This window comes from Eleutherodactylus coqui, chromosome 1, assembly GCF_035609145.1.
Source record: "Eleutherodactylus coqui strain aEleCoq1 chromosome 1, aEleCoq1.hap1, whole genome shotgun sequence".
In the NCBI taxonomy this organism is placed as follows: Eukaryota; Metazoa; Chordata; class Amphibia; order Anura; family Eleutherodactylidae; genus Eleutherodactylus; species Eleutherodactylus coqui.
In genome coordinates this window covers 485,823,871-485,840,209 of record NC_089837.1, presented here as the reverse complement: position 1 = coordinate 485,840,209, position 16,339 = coordinate 485,823,871, and the positions used below count along the sequence as shown (strand labels likewise).

Sequence of the window (16,339 nt, the reverse complement as noted above, 5' to 3'; positions counted from 1 at the left end):
GCTTTGAATACCCCGCCTCCAGCAAAGCGAGCGTTGTGATTGGCTTATTGAGCGCCAGCAGCCAATCACAGTCAGCACTTGAATGACCTCACTGGGTGGCTGTGATTGGCTCATCGAGCGCCGGCTGTGATTGGTTGCTGGTGCTTGATAAGCCAATCACAACGCTCGCTTTGCTGAAGGCGGGGTATTTAAAGCACCGTCACCAGCAAAGCTGAGATGGCAGACAGGGAGGGCTTTGAAGTGTGCCCCAACGCTGCCGGGGACCATCAGTGAGTATTGTTTTTTTGGGGGGGGGGGGGGGGGGTAAGACACGTTAGCTAGGTCCTATTTTCGGGGGAGGCCTTAGATTTCAAGCCTCCCCCAAAAACCCAGTAGGTCTTTCTATCGGGGTAGGACCTACTTTCGGGGAAACACGGTATTACTTAAAACTACATCAAATTTTCAAACTTTTAAGCATCACCATATTTGCATCTCCACCAAAGATGGGTCCATTCTTGATATTGCAGGGGTGAAAATATCTGTACAACCGCCTCTGTAAAATACAACACTAAAACTTATACCTGCAACAGGTACAGAGATATATACTGTATTGTGTTGGCACTACCACATGTAGTTGGACCAGTGGATCGTATTGCATAGTGACGTAATGTAGATCACAGGGTCTTGGATATTTTTGTTGTTTCTATACCTCTTTAGCATGCTTTAACGTGACCTTTTTAACATTTATTTTTTCCATGTTGTGTCTGTTTTTTGACCATATACAGCATATGTGACACTTTATAACCTGTGGTCCATGATGATAGCACGCTGGAAGCATGACAAACGTGTACAACTCAAGTCATTGTATGCAATATATATCACTCACCACATCTTTACTGCATATCTCTGTGCTCATTACCATGACCTATTCTGTGCTCTTCCATATGCTTGATCAAAATCAGATTGGAAATGTTCACTTACTCACTTACTTCTATCATATTCTAGTTTTCATTAGGCCACAGAGGAACTTGGAAGCAATAGATCCCCAGTTTACAATGCGAAGAAAAATGGAACAGATGAGAGAGGAAAAGGAACTGGTAGACACCCTTCGGGAGGTAACCGCTCATTTTTAACCTTTAGCACTACATCTCTGGCATAAGATCGCAGAATTTACTTATACAGAACTTTAACATTTGAAGGGTTTCATTATATCCTAATCTGGGTCCTATGAAAGTAGTAAATGTTCCTTCTTCATTACCAAGGGGCATATTTACAAATTATTTTACAGCAGTTTCTGGTGTAAAAAAGTCACAAATGTTTGCACAAACGGGAAAATCTGTGACTTTTCTTTTTTGTGTGCTGGCCCTGCTACTTTTCTGAAAGTGAGCTGGACTCGGCGGGAGAGGGCATGGCCCCCTCAGGGTGACAGATTTATGTATAATTTATGCCAGAAACTGGCTTAAAATTATACTAGAAATGTACGCCAGGTTGGACCTGGCGTACATTTCTGTCTAGGCACACAGAGCTGGCGGGTATGAACTGAATACATGAAGAGTCTGGGATGATTTAGTAAATCCTGCACTTCTAACTCTACCATTCTATGAGAGTCTACCTCTATAGATGTGCCACTGATCTAAATTTCTGGTGAGCAGATGAGCGGTTTAACTTTTTTTTTCGTGCCATAGACCATAAGGAATATTGGTATAATGTCCAAATCCCTGGTGAACTAGGGCAGTGGAAGGGTTAATATTTTATACCTGGAGTCCAGGGGATTACTGACCCCTCCAGGCTCCAGTATTGTCCTATAACTATATTTAGTTTCCTATCTCTTGGTGCATTAATCACAGAATGGTGCATAAGCATAACTTTATTGTAGGGCTCAAAAGTCTGGGAATGGGGAGTCTGGGGAATGATGTTGATACTCACCAGGCGCTGTTCCAGCTCTGTACCCCCTCGTAGTTGCCATCTGTACACACGGTGACTGTTTTCAGTCCACTCTGTGCACTCTCCCATAGAGATGAATGGGAGAGCATGTGCACAGAGCAGGCTGAAAAGAGTCACTGTGTGTGCATGCGGCAACTTCAGAGGGGGGGGCGGGAACGGGATATCTGGTGAGTAGCAAACGCTACTCCCTGTTCCCTGACTTTTGAGCCCTATAATGTAGTTTATTGGACTCAAAGGTCATGACGGATTCCCTTTACCCCCTCGTGACCACCCCATAGTGTTTTTAAGCCCTAGCTTATTGGGCTTTAATCCCCAGGGACGTAAAAACATGCACCCTGCTGGGATTAAAACCCTGCAAGTTGTGAACGTCAGAGCTCCATGCTGCCGACAACCTGGAGCTGTCATCCTGGGCCACGAATTTACCGAATGCCGGTGATCATATGAAAGTCAATGAAAAATAAATAAAAGTTAAAAATACAGCTGCCCTGATGGATCGGATCCATACATTAAAATGGGGTCATTTGTGGGGGTATCTATCATGCTGGCACCTATGAGCCTTTGCCATCTTCAAAATTTTCCCAATTTTGGCACTTTTAATAAATATACACATTCTATTGGTCTATTTTTATCACCTATATGAAGTCCAATATGTGGCGAAAAAACAATATCAGAATCACTTGGATATGCAAAACCTTTACGGAGTTATTCTATGTTAAAGTGACACATGTCAGATTTCCAAAATTTGGCCTGGTCATTGATGTGCAAACAGGTTTAGTCACTAAGGGGTTAAATCTGTTTCTAGCTATCCCATAAAATTGGTTGAGAAAATGCCAAGAACTGTTATGAAGGTAAAATGTTACAAGTCTAAAATTAAGTTAATTATATTAAGTTTTTTGGTCACTGTATAGTTCCATAATTCAAAACTGTATAAGGAAAAACAAAGAAACCCCATTGTATGAGCACGTATTACAGATCTTTGACTGGTTTACCTAACATCATTAGATTGAATTCACAAATGGAAAACGGAAATGTATGTTATATTTTGTTTCAGAATATTGAAATACGATTAAAGATCTGTCTTCCTGAAGACCTAGGATCCGCTTTGATGGATGGAGTCGTTCTTTGTCATTTAGTAAATCAAATCCGCCCTCGGTCAGTTGGAAGTATCCATGTGCCCTCTCCAGCTGTTGTAAGTGCAATCTAATGAGGTTACTATATTCATTGTATATTTATGACAGTGGAAAACACAGAAAACAAATTACCGTATATAATGGAGTATAAGCCGAGTTTTTCAGCACATTTTTTTTTGTGCTGAAAAAGCCCCCTCTGCTTATACTCAAGTCAGGGAAGGGTAAAAAAAAAACTCTATACTTACCTCCCAGTCAATGTCTGTGTCCCCGACGGCGGTGCGGCAAGCTGCTAGAATCCTCACAGATGTCCTCTCTGCTCGGCTCTGTCATTCCCTGCTGTCAGCGCTGTGATTGGCTGTGGAGGATCGAGCGCTGGCTGTGATTGGCTGTCGCTCGATCCAATCACAGCGCTTCCTTCCATATCGCTGATGGCGGGGGATTTGAAAGCCAAGTAGGGAAATGACAGCGGGGAGAATTCTAAAGCAGCTTGCCGTGAGTATGGAGGTTTTTGTTTTTTTTTACCCAGTATATACTCGAGTATAGCTCGGCTTATACTCGAGTCAATAAGTTTTACCAGTTTTTTGTGGTAAAATTTATTGACTCTGCTTATACTCGGGTCTGCTAATACTCGAGTATATACGGTAAAAAAATTTTTTAAAGGGACATTGATATTTATAGTTTATACTTAGGGAAATGGGACTGAGTTGCAGTACCAGACACAACCTCTAGAAAATATATAGCACTATACTTGGTAAATAACGAAGGGGAAAGCCATGGACTCTTCAGCCAGCTAAGCAGTAGAGAGTGTCAGGACAAACCATCAATATTAGATAAGTAGGGATCCAACTCCTAAGGATAGGCCGTCAATAATGTCCGGAAAATCCTCCTAAGGGTGGCTACCCACTACAGTTTTTTTTCACTGCGAAATTCGCAGCGGTTTTTTTTCTGCAGGGGTCTATGGGACTTGTAATGTTAAAATCACGATCGGCCGAAATCGCGATTTTGCGTAATCGCGATTTTAGCATTACAAGTCCCATAGACCCCTGCAGAAAAAAACCCCGCAAATTCGCAGTGAAAAAAAACTGTAGTGGGTAGTCACCCTAAGGGTGTGTTCACATGGTGCAGAAACGCTGTGGAAAAAACGCTGTGAAAAAGTTACTGTTAAAATAAATTAGATTAAAACAAATCCTGTTAACATGTAGAGGACAATTTTTTTTTTTTTTTAAATCGCTGTGGATTATCTGCCATAAATGTACTGTGACTCTAACCTGTGGTTTTGCTGCAGATCCGCTGTGGAATTTCCCCAACATGTGAATTCAGCCTTAAGGGTATATGACATCCCTTGAAGCTGCGTTGACATGTTGCAGAAAGGTTTATAAAAGACTAGCTTATATACCTGGCCTTGCCCGAGTTCATTTGATACAGGTGTTGTACGTGTTGTTTGCACATAAAATTTTATGAAGTCAAGGTTACTTTAGAATAACTGAGGAATAAAATATGTATACACATAGAGGAGCGTTAGATTCTTCTCAGACTGCATGTACGGATTAGCCGCTGCAGAATGTGCCACCCCTCCCACTCTCCTCATTCAGGACCTAAAGAATGCTCACGCCAAATTTCACGCTTGTACGACACCGAAAAGTTACATTACATAGGGGTGCACTTACTTTTGCACTTAGCATTGAATAATCAAGTTGTGACACCCCCATTCTCCTCATTTAGGGTCTAAAGAATGCTCGCGCCAAATTTTACACTTGTACGACACCGAAAAGTTACATTACATAAGGGTGCTAATAGTTTTGCACTTAGCATTGAATAATCGAGTTGTGACCCCTTTACTTTTCCTATTGAGGACCTAAAGAATGTTCCTACCAAATTTCATGTTTGAACGACATCGAGAAGTTAGAGAATTAGTGGCGAGTCAGTCAGGGAGTGAGGGCTTTCACCTTTAGATAGATAGGTAGGTAGGTAGGTAGGTAGGTAGGTAGATGGATGGATGGAACAAGCTCCGCTTGGCTTATCAGGAGGGATCATGGCTGCCCCAGACTGACACATTTATGTGCAATTTACAACAGGAACTGGCATAAATTATACCAGAAATTGACACCGACTTTTAGCGCGCACCTCTGTATATGCTAGACACATGCGTCGGCAGAAATTATATTATGACCATTGCTTGAAATGCTGCTCTTAATAAATTTCTTCCTATGATTTTTGGTGGGCGGAGACAATTTTTGGTTATGATGAGAATGATTTTTCCTACAAAGTTACTAAAGCCCAACACTACTATTATCCTCAATAGGCAACTCTTTGCTAATCATTTCATGCAATTTAGGCAAAACTATTTTTAAATAAATAACCTAAAAGAGTTTTCTTGAGTTATGTTTACATGTAAAATGATACGGGTTGTCTGCAATTGACAATCCGCATCAATTGCTTCATCCAAACCACGCCACTAGATTTTGACTCATTTTCCGCTGTTGCGTTGGTGGAGATTGTGGACCAGTCTCACCATTTTCTGCTATGTGTAACCCTTCCCTAATAAAGGCTCATTTTTGTAATGTGTGATATCTTTTGTTTTTCAGCCTAGGCTTAGCATGGCCAAGTGCAGAAGAAATGTTGAAAACTTTTTAGAAGCATGTAGAAAAATGGGAGTACCAGAGGTAATTTTTTTTTCAACATTTAATCAATGTTTTTATATGGCCGAAACTGGGAACATCTCATTGAAATTCATGTGTTCTGTGGATGTCAGCTCTGTCAGTCACCATGCTCATGGCTTCTGCATCAAACCATGTCTTTTTTTTTCTCTTCATAAATGATTTTTACTATATTGTACTATTGTAAAATTCTATTAAAATGCACAAAATGACCCATAAATTGGAATTGTACCAACACATTGGAGATCATATTTGCAAGACAGATGCAGTTTCAGATAGTTTTTGGCTTCAAATACAAGGCTGGAACTTGCTGCAGGTGAGTTTTTAGACTACTCTACTCCTCTATAGTGACTATAATGTCTGCCATATACATGTACAGGACAGGAGGTGGAAGGTGAGTAGAATTTTTCACTAAGCTGCTGCTTCTTGCACATCAAAAAGAGAATCCCTTTAAGTCTTTTAACATCTATCTTAGAGCAAATCTCTTGTTGTAATGTTTATTAAGATTATGCATAATCTTACGGTCTGAAAAAGTATTAAACCCTTAAAGTATACCTGAGTTTTCAGACAACTTTTGTACAGTCTGTGTACATGTGATATAACACTGTTTCTGGCCATCATATGACTTAAATCCTGCATGTTTACCATTTTCCCCTGTGCAAGGTGTGTATCTGATTCTCCATCCCCTCAGGACTGATGGGAGGAGCTGCTGCTGTGCTATGTGCGCTGTGTTCTATACACTGTACACAGAGAACTATAGAGAACTTGCTTTCTAATACCTATTATACACACACACACAGACATAACCTCATCAATGAACTTTGTTTTGTAGGTCACTATGATTACGGTGACAGCAAATTTCTATAATTTTTAAATATGTTTGAATATTTTTAAAAAGTGAATAAAAAATTTTCACTAAGAAAAATTGCTTTCCAGCACCATATTCTGAGACCCGCAACTTTATGTTTATGTCGACTAGACTGTGTGAGGGCTTGTTTTTTACAGGGTGAGCTGTAGTTCTTATTGGTACCATATATTAGTAGTTCAGACTTTAACGGCAATATCCAATATGTGGGGTTTAATTGTTTTTTTTATGGAAAAAATGGGGAAAAGGCTTTTTCATCTTAATATATTTTTTTTGTTAAAAAAAAAGCAACTTAATTACATTTTTTTTACACTTCTGTTTAGTGCCCACGGAGGACTTGAACAGCTTGTGATCATTTGATTGCTTCTACTATATACTGCAATATTTCAGTATTGTAGTATATAGTGATTTTTGATGTTGCCTGTTGATAAGACATCTATGCATGGCAGCCCTAGGAGCCTTCAGGCTGCCATGCTATCCCATCAGCACCCCTCAATCATGCTGCGGGAGGAGCAGTCAGGGCGCAGGAAGGAATTCTCCCTCCCACTGTCTAGTTGTGCAGTCTTTAACCCCTTAAGGATGCGGCCCTTTTTTTTCCATTTTCGTTTTTTCCTCCCCTCCTTTAAAAAAAAAAAATCATGACTCTGAGAGCTTGTTTTTTGCGTGATGAGTTGTATTTTTTTTCAATGGTACTATTTAATGTACCATATACTGTACTGATAAGCTTTTAAAAAATTTTAAGTACAGAGAAATGGAAAAAAAAAGAAATTCTGCCATCTTTGAGTGCGTCTTGTTTCTACGGCATACAGACTGCAACAAAAAATGGCACGATAACTTTATTATATGGGTTTGTACGATTGATGCGATATCAAATTTATGTGGTTTTGTGTGTTTTTTTTCTGTACTACTTTAAATTTTTTTTCCCAAAGATATTTAATTTTTTTTAAATTATTTTCTGCTGCCATCTTCTGACAGCTATAACTTTTTTATTTTTCCGTTGACATAGTTGAGCAAGGGCTCATATTGTGCGGGACGTCCTTAACTTGTGAGGCTTTGATTGCTCCTGCAGTATAATGTAATTCCATAGCATTACATCATACCGCGATCTGACAGGCAATCTATCAAGCTATGCCACAATTTGCAATGACAGCCCTGGGGCCTTTCATTAGGCCCCCGGCTGCCATGGCAGCCCACGATCTCATCATGGAGGCAGTGTGGGACCCCCAAACATTGGTCAGGGCTTTTAAATACTGTCAGAATTGACAATGACATTTAAAGGGTTAACAGCTCCAATGAGCGGCGCCGCTTATCGGAGCTGTTGCGGGCGTGAGCCGGCTGTAAGAACATGCGTTGTATGGAGCGAGATCACCCCGTGATCTCCCTTCGTACATAACCCGAAGCTTGCTTCATTTGTATCATGGTTCACTATTGATGGCACCTCTTTTATCACAATCATGTCAATGCCATGTAGTTATGAAAGAGAAATGGGTTGGTCTTGTCAGAGATGACCCTTTTTAAAATGTGGCTACCCCGGGCCCGCAGCTGATCCCGCTCCCAGCCACACATCTCCCCTGGAGCAGCTGTAAAATTACATTACCCCGTTAGGCCAGCTTCACATGGATGTATTTGTGCTCCATACACAGTGAGTAAAACCCATTGATTTCAATGGGTTCGATCACATGCGCATATTTTGCGTGCACATTTCAGCTGCTCAAAAAAAGAACATGCTCTATCTTTCTCTGTATTTGCATACCAAAGAAGGCAATACCTAGAAGGCAATGCACAAAGAGATGTGTGAAATACTACGTAATTCCACTGGTAAAAGAACACATCTAGAACTAATTAGCCATTTCAATTGGTGCATTTGTTTGCCACATGAAAATGCACATGTCCTGCCGGCCAAAAGGATAAAATCTACTGATATGTGTGCAAAAAAAGTCTTGTTCATAAGCATAAAAATGTTGCACTAAGGTGCGCAGAATTATGCTCACAGTCACATGATGTTGGCCTTAATGTTACTTTTCTACAAATTTGTCACGTCTCCTTCGTCTGGGATCTGCAAACTATACTCATAGAAAGACATAAACCAATGATTGACAAGCGCTCAAGACTCTCAGAAAACAAACTTGCATGCAAAGTCAAATGAAATCGCTATAGAATGAACGAGGTATTAGTTTGTGTCTTGGCCGAGACGCCTAAGCCCACAAGCCCATTTCAAGGGTCCTCGTTCTCTCGCAGGTCCCTACTCAATGAGACAACTTCCACTTGGCACCTGCCTGCAAGCAGGATGATCGTCCCGATAAGGACGTCCCTGTGCTGAAACCTATGGATCTAACTGCCTTGGGTGGAAAGTGAACCAAAGCAGGACATGACACAGCTCACACCAACACACTGAACATGACAAAACACTCCCCCCCCCCCCCCCCCCCTCCCTAGAGTGAAGGGATTCCAGCTTCCTCCTACAGAGGGGCTGATATATATGTATGCAGCAGACCCATGGGGATTAGCTGGCTGAACAACACCAAACCCAGCCAGCACAATTACCCCACACCTGTGAAGGTGTGCTCCTGAAAACCCGTAGAACAATAGGTCCCAGCAGCACAATCTGAAACAAAGTACTACCTTCTATTAGACTTTAAAGGGGTTGTTCCACTATGTTTTTTTGAACAGCTCACCTGTCTTGTACCACTCAGCAGTAGTTCCATTTCAGTGAGCTGAAAAGGATCAACCAGCAAGAACTGAGTGGCTTCCTCTTGTCTGCGGCCATGTGTACATGGTACGACATTCGCCCTAAATTGCTCATTGGAGCGATTATTTGGGCGACTATCAGCTTGTGTAAAGCCCCCCTTATACACCAGCTTTAGGGTTTTGGGTGACTTCTGGTTTCGTTCGAACTAATTCGGACTGAAGTGAACTTTTTGCAAAAGTTCGGCAAAGCGAACTTTTCAAAACTTTACTCATCTCTAGACTTCACCTTTAATTTTATTGTTAGGCAATATAATGATTATATTATATATAATTATGTATAATATATTATTAAACATGGAGCAAATCTTGTTTGTATGGACTATCTTGCAGGTATTAAGTGTACTGCAATAAGCACAGCTGCTAGTAGCCTCTTATAGCACCTACACATAACCGCCACTCACTGCCCTTCTGTCAGCACCATTCTTTCTATATAATCTGATAAATACAATATTTTCCCTAAGTCCTTTAGAGGCGCTTTAAAAGCCATTTAAGGCATAAAATGACCTAAGAAATTATGTACTTATTCTATGACACACCATTTCAAGTGAGAAATTGTGCTATTAACCCTTTTGTTGCCAAGGGTTTCTGGACATTTTGTACCTCTGGTATCCAGAACTGTTGACACTTTTTTTTTTTTTTAAAGGAAACTAGTCATTTAGGCCTTTTTCACATGGGCGACAGCGATATTGCTGCTACCAAATCTCTGCGATATCACTGCTATGTACACGCGATCTGGAGCATCAGTGAGGGCTCCTGCACACTGGCGAGAGAGATATCGGGCCGTGAATCATGGCCGCATATCGCCCTCGCAATGCATGTGGAACCCCTGGATGCGAGGCGTTTTCATGTGAAAACAGCCTCACATTACTGCGGGTGTCCCTTCATCCCATTGATTTCAATGGGGCGGCAGCAGCGACGTTATGGGACAGCACATTTACATCAAAGGGCAGCCCCCAGGTGACATTGGCAGAGACCTCAATTATGGTTCCCGAAATTATTAGCAAATTTAAGTCCTACAGAAAAAAAAAAGAGGGCAGCATAAGTAACCTGAAGAAATGTGATATAATACATGTGGAAGCTATTACCTTGATTTTTCATTAATTCTCACTATGTTTTGTTTCAAAAAAATTATTTTTTTCATCTTAGAACCCCACTGCGCGGGGTATATTTTGGGCTAAAATACTGCTATATTGGGCGAAAATGAATAAAATCATTTGAAACTAAAAGCAATGGGAGAACATCGCAATCTCCTGTCTATGCTATGACAGCAGAGGCAGGGGATTCCTTCATCCCCGCAGTGAGACCCCTCATCACTGAACACCCTGCCGAGGCTGTGACAGTGTTCAGTAATGAGGGGACTCCCCGCGGGGATGAAGGAATCCCCTGCTCTGCTGTCACAGCAGCGGCAGGAGATCGCGATGTTCTCACTATGCTTTCAATGGGGCCGGCACTGCTACGGCCTGCCCCATTAAGGACCAGGTGGAACCCCTGGATGAAGGAATCTCCTGTTGTAGCTGCCACAGCTGCGTCAGGGGATTGCGATCTTCTCCCATTGTTTTCAATGGGCGATGGCATAGAAAGAAAGGAGATGCTACAATTTTTTTTCCCCGCAGCATCGCAGGCGTGAAAACATCGCAAATGAGAATGAAACCATTGAAATTCATGGTTTTTTATAATCATGCGTTTTCAGTCCCTCTCGTAACGCAAGAAAATGGCCTGATTTTCTTGCCAGTGTGAAGGAGCACTGATGCTTTTTTCTTGGGAAAAAAGGTAGCTTTGTGTCGCTGCGGCCCCCGAATGTTTGCGCATGATTTTGTCAGGAGAATGTTGAAAGGAGTTTCTAATGTTAAAATCTAGAGATGAGCGAACGTACTTGGTAAGGCCGATTTCGCAATCGAGCACCGCGATTTTCGAGTACTTCACTACTCGGGTGAAAAGATTCGGGAGGCGTCGTGGGTGAGCGGGGGGTTGCAGGGGGGAGAGGGAGAGAGAGCTCCCCCCTGTTCCGCGCTGCTACCCCCCGCTCCACCATGCCACGCCCCCCGGCGACCCCCGAATCTTTTCACCCGAGTAGAGAAGTACTCGAAAATCGCGGTGCTCGATTGCGAAATCGGCCTTACCGAGTACGTTCGCTCATCTCTATTAAAATCACATCGCAAGTTCGTGCTCTATGATGCGATAAACAAGGAGGGCTCCATAGGGAAATATGGGCTGCAGGGAAAAAAGCATGGGCTTCAAAGACTTGCGTTCTGTAGCCCTGTCGCATTGCAAGAAAATCATGCAATTTTGTAGCCCATATGAAAGCCTAATGCCGTCCACACCATCGGCAGCATGAAGTAGTGACAGACGTGTTAAATCCAGTGGCCTGTCACTTGTAGGGTAATGTGCAGGGTAGAGATGAGCGAGTATACTCGCTAAGGCACATTACTCGAGCGATTAGTGCCTAAGCCGAGTATCTCCCCGCTCGTCTCTAAAGATTTGGAGGAGCGGCGGGGGAGAGCGGGGAGGAACGGAGGGGAGATCTCTCTCTCTCTCCCCTCCGCTCCCCGCCGCAACTCACCTGTCACCCGCACCGGCCCCTGACTCTTTAGAGACGAACGGGGAGATACCCGGCTAAGGCACTACTGGCTCGAGTAATGTGCCTTAGCGAGTATACTCGCTCATCTCTAGTGCAGGGGTATTGGAGAACGCGCTGGTTTATTCTATAGCTTCTAGCAAGAAACGAGTCCAGTTTATTCACGAGGGGCTGTTAGCCCCCTCCATGCACTCTGATGGACGGTCTGAAATGTTACACTGAGAAAACCGCCAAGAGGGGTAGACAGGCGGGAGGGGGGGGGTCCTTATGGAAAAAGGTGCTTATAGACGATTCTCCTTTGAACGAGCCAACGATATTACCTGCCAGTGTGAACGGGCTGCACGACCGCGAATGGGTCAGGGGTGACATCACACGCTCGTTCAGACCATAAGTCGGCTTATCTAAAAGGATCCTTATCCACACAAACTCAAGGCTGTCATCACTATCAGTGGTGGCTCTAAATACGGACATCAGTGAACTGCGTTTTAGAGGGGTTGAACGATAACTCATCACACACGCCCGAAAATTGCAGGTTTATGAGTGCAGTATAGGTCCCATTTTCTCGTACTTATATTGCAGTCACCCGTATAAATACGCCCTTAAATTTTTTTTTAGTTACATTTTTTTCTGTAAAAGTCTCATTAAAATCCCCGCAGTTTCAGTGTAGGCTACATTCACACAGGCGAGTTTTGTGCATTGCATATGAACTCCATTTTTTTGAATGGACTTCTTCAGATGAGCGATTTATTTATTTATTCCCCCCCTTCAGAATGCCTCCCCCATTGTTTGCGCATGCCGCGCGATGGGATGTTTCCCATTGAAATCAGTGAGAAATGCTTGCGATCCGCTGCCGTGCGTGAAACACGCCACTGAGGGTCGCAATTTTACAGAAGCAATTCATGGCATGAAAATCGCATGTTGGCCTGCGCAATATTGGGCCCGCGTGAATGCAGCCTCGTTATAAAGCAAAATTGGAAGCCAAGGAGGCGAATACGGTATTGTATATATGTTTATATAATGGTACGTAATGCTGCATGCTTCAGAGTTAGCAATGATCCATACTATAGAGCCTGAATAATAGATGACTTGCCTGTTGATGACACTTCTATGCCCTGACCTGTTGAAAGCCAAATGACTAAATCTCATAAATAAATAAATAAAAAATCACACAATTCTGTGCAAGCGGTAGATCAAATCAAGCAGCATCTATATTTGACTTGGGAATTTGGCAATTTCTGGTTAAACTTAAAGTAGTGGACCAAGGAACAAATCATCCTGACAGCTGCAACAAGCCTCAGGGCAGACTGAAACAACCTTAAGACTGGCTGATATGCCTTTCTCAGATCGTGTAAGAAATTGCTTTGCATTACCACCTACAGCCACTAGGAGGTGCAATAAACCCACAAATATAGTTAACTGTCCAAAGGATAAATCTTTCTGTGTTTCTAAATAGGCTCATTGTTTTTAAAGAACATTTCCTACAGGAAATAACACAAATTTCCATTTTACAAAGCTGGGACACATTTGTTTATTTTATATCAGTTACTAAGAGAGTTGGGTGACGAGCAATATAATCACCAGCATTCCCAGACTTCAGGAGCTGCTCTTCTGTATTGTTGTGCCCTGGAATGTTTGATACAGAAGGTAAAGACACAACAGTGATCCCCTTTGAAAAGTTCTTGTCGGTACAGCACAAATGGAAGGGTAGTACTTTCTTCTGTTGATCATACAGGGGGTGGACAAAAAAATGGAAACACAGTACGAAATACATGGGATTTTAATCATTAGCACTTAGCTGCCCTTTTGACCCCTGCTTGTCTAACAGCTTTCCCACCAAATTTGTATTTACTTCACCTCTTTCCCTGCTCTGGGTGGTTTTGGGAGCCAGTCAACAGCAGCTGAGTGCTCAAACCCTGATCAATGGAACCTTGTTGCTCGGGCAGATGTTCACTTCTGCCCGGCAGCATTTGTGTCAGGTTACATCCACTTAAGTTACATGAGATTATAAATTATATTTCAATAAGACATGTGGAGAGTGATTTTAAGGCATGCATTTCGTAAGGTGTTTCCATATTTTTGTCCACCGCTGTAGGTACTTTTAGAAAACAAGGCAGCTTTCCAACCCCCCCAGCTTGGTGAGCAGCTACAGTCAATGCAGAAAGGCATGTACAGTGTGATAATTGCAGTTTATAAGGGGAAGAGAAGCCTAGAGGACTTTCTCCCTTGTGTAAATCCAATGGGATATAAGGTCATTTACAGAGCCACTCTAAAAAGTACCGTGTACTTAAAGGGAACCTGTCAGTGGTTTTAGCCCTACTGAACAGAACACTGGCAAGTAGTTCTTCCAAAAAACAAGTTTGTTACTGTTGCATTCCAAAACATACCTTCAAAAACAGTCTTTAACCTGTTGAGGACCAAGTGCGCTTGGTCCTGGGCTTTAATCCTGGCCAATTGTAAGAAATGGTGTGGGATTAAAGCTCCTGCAACGTAGCAGCAGCCGGTCGGGTCCTCAGCTGTTAGTGCCACGGACCCAGGGTAGAAGCGCTGCAGCCGTCACGTGGGTTGTTTGCGGGACGTCATCTGGCAGGATGATGTCGCCTGATGCCATGGTGCTAGACTGTCTTGGGCAACTGGGACCCAAGACCATATAACTTAAGTAACTAAGAAAAACTCTTTCAAGCAGCAAATATTGCTGAGAGATTTGGGCCCTCAATGAGCATCTGTCACCAGAAAGACCGACTACTAAATGACTTCATCCTCTGATGAGGGGGCCGACAGATATACTCATTTGGGATCTCTTCTTACTTGCTACAGGGGCTTGCAGTTCTCAGTCATAATGCAAGCTGTAACTCTGGATCCAGATGACTAACGGCAACATATCGCCTATATTTTTTCACTAATTTTAAATATGTACCGGAATATATATTTTTTTGTCTGTTTGGTATTTAATATCGGATTTTATATTTTTTTCATTGTATTTTGGGTGCTGCGAACTTTCAGGGGTTTACTTCACAAAAGCAGCATGGAGATAGGAAGCTACAGACAGAAAATGACCTATTGACTTGTTCTGTAGCGCAGGGTGATGTGTGTCCATCACCTATTGTCAATGGTGTGAGCCCGAGCCCAGCTTTATAATACTGCATTGAAGCTGGCATGACTCATTTATGGTTTACCAGGGCTTCCTGTAACATGACATTTTAGCAACAATCTGCCGCCCATGTGTTCGAACAGGGCATCCAGAAAGCGGTTCTTGTGTTGGGACACCCTCTTTAACCTCTTAAGGACGCTGCCCTTTTTTTTTTAATCTTAAACTTTATTCTGGGGGTCAGTACAATAATGATGATGATGGCAAATTTGTTTACTTTTTTTTTCTTTTTTGTTGCACTACCTAAAATATAAATGCCTTTCAACAAATAGGGTCGTGTGAGGGCTTGTTTTTCGCAGAGCGACCTGTGCTTTCTATTGATTCCATTTTGGAGTACATACGACTTTTTGATCACTCTTTATTAAACTTTTTGTTACAGACAAGGTGACCCAAAAAAGCGCGATTCTAGCGCGTCGTATTTTTTTCTCTGCTAATATTCACTGTGCAGGATAAATCATGCACTATTTTGATAGATTGGACCTTTACAGGTGCGGTGATACTAAAATATGTTTTGGCGGGTTTTTTGTTTACATTTTTTTCTTTTACTATGAATATGGGAAAGATTTGGTTTTGAACGTTAATATTTTTTATAATAGTAAGGCCGGGTTCACATCTGCGCTGGAACGTCCGGTCAGAGGTTCCATCATAGATCCAGGTCAAGATACTGGAAGAAAAGGTGCTGCAGTCAGTGCTTTTTCTTCCGTCCAAAAGCCGGGCAGCTGGACGGAAGGCAGACAGACCCCATCATAGTAAATAGGGTCTGTCCCGGCGCTGTTCAGTTTCATCTAGAGACAGAACTCTTCGGCCACGGAGATTCCCCTTTCCTGCTCCCCGAACGGGATGTGAGGCCAATCTAAAAAACAACTTTATTTTTGGCCATTTCCGATCGCTGTCAACTATCAAAGACAGCCAATCTCGCTTCATACAAACCCTGTAAACATGTACACTAGAGATGAGCGAACACCAAAATGTTCGGGTGTTCGTTATTCGTAACGAACTTCCCGTGATGCTCGAGGGTTCGTTTCGAACAACGAACCCCATTGAAGTCAATGGGCGACCGGAACATTTTTGTATTTCGCCGATGCTCGCTAAGGTTTTCATGTGTGAAAATCTGGGCAATTCAGGAAAGTGATGGGAATGACACAGTGACGGATAGGGCAGGCGAGGGGCTACATGTTGGGCTGCATCCTAAGTTCACAGGTCCCACTATTAAGCCACAATAGCGGCAAGAGTGGGCCCCCCCCCCCTCCCAACAACTTTTACTTCTGAAAAGCGCTCATTAGCATGGCATACCTT

The 16,339-nt window shown here is 42.6% G+C and overlaps 1 protein-coding gene across 2 annotated transcripts in view; it reads left to right on the top strand.

Annotated features, from left to right (window-relative positions):
* The window catches only part of LRCH1 (leucine rich repeats and calponin homology domain containing 1), a 204,805-nt gene that overhangs the window by 145,124 nt on the left and 43,342 nt on the right, over nt 1–16,339 (top strand). For both annotated transcript variants that reach the window (XM_066586152.1, XM_066586142.1), the window contains 3 exons: nt 985–1,094; nt 2,975–3,112; nt 5,639–5,716. In XM_066586152.1, the coding sequence (XP_066442249.1) occupies nt 985–1,094; nt 2,975–3,112; nt 5,639–5,716 (326 nt within the window). The remainder of the gene's footprint in view (nt 1–984; nt 1,095–2,974; nt 3,113–5,638; nt 5,717–16,339) is intronic.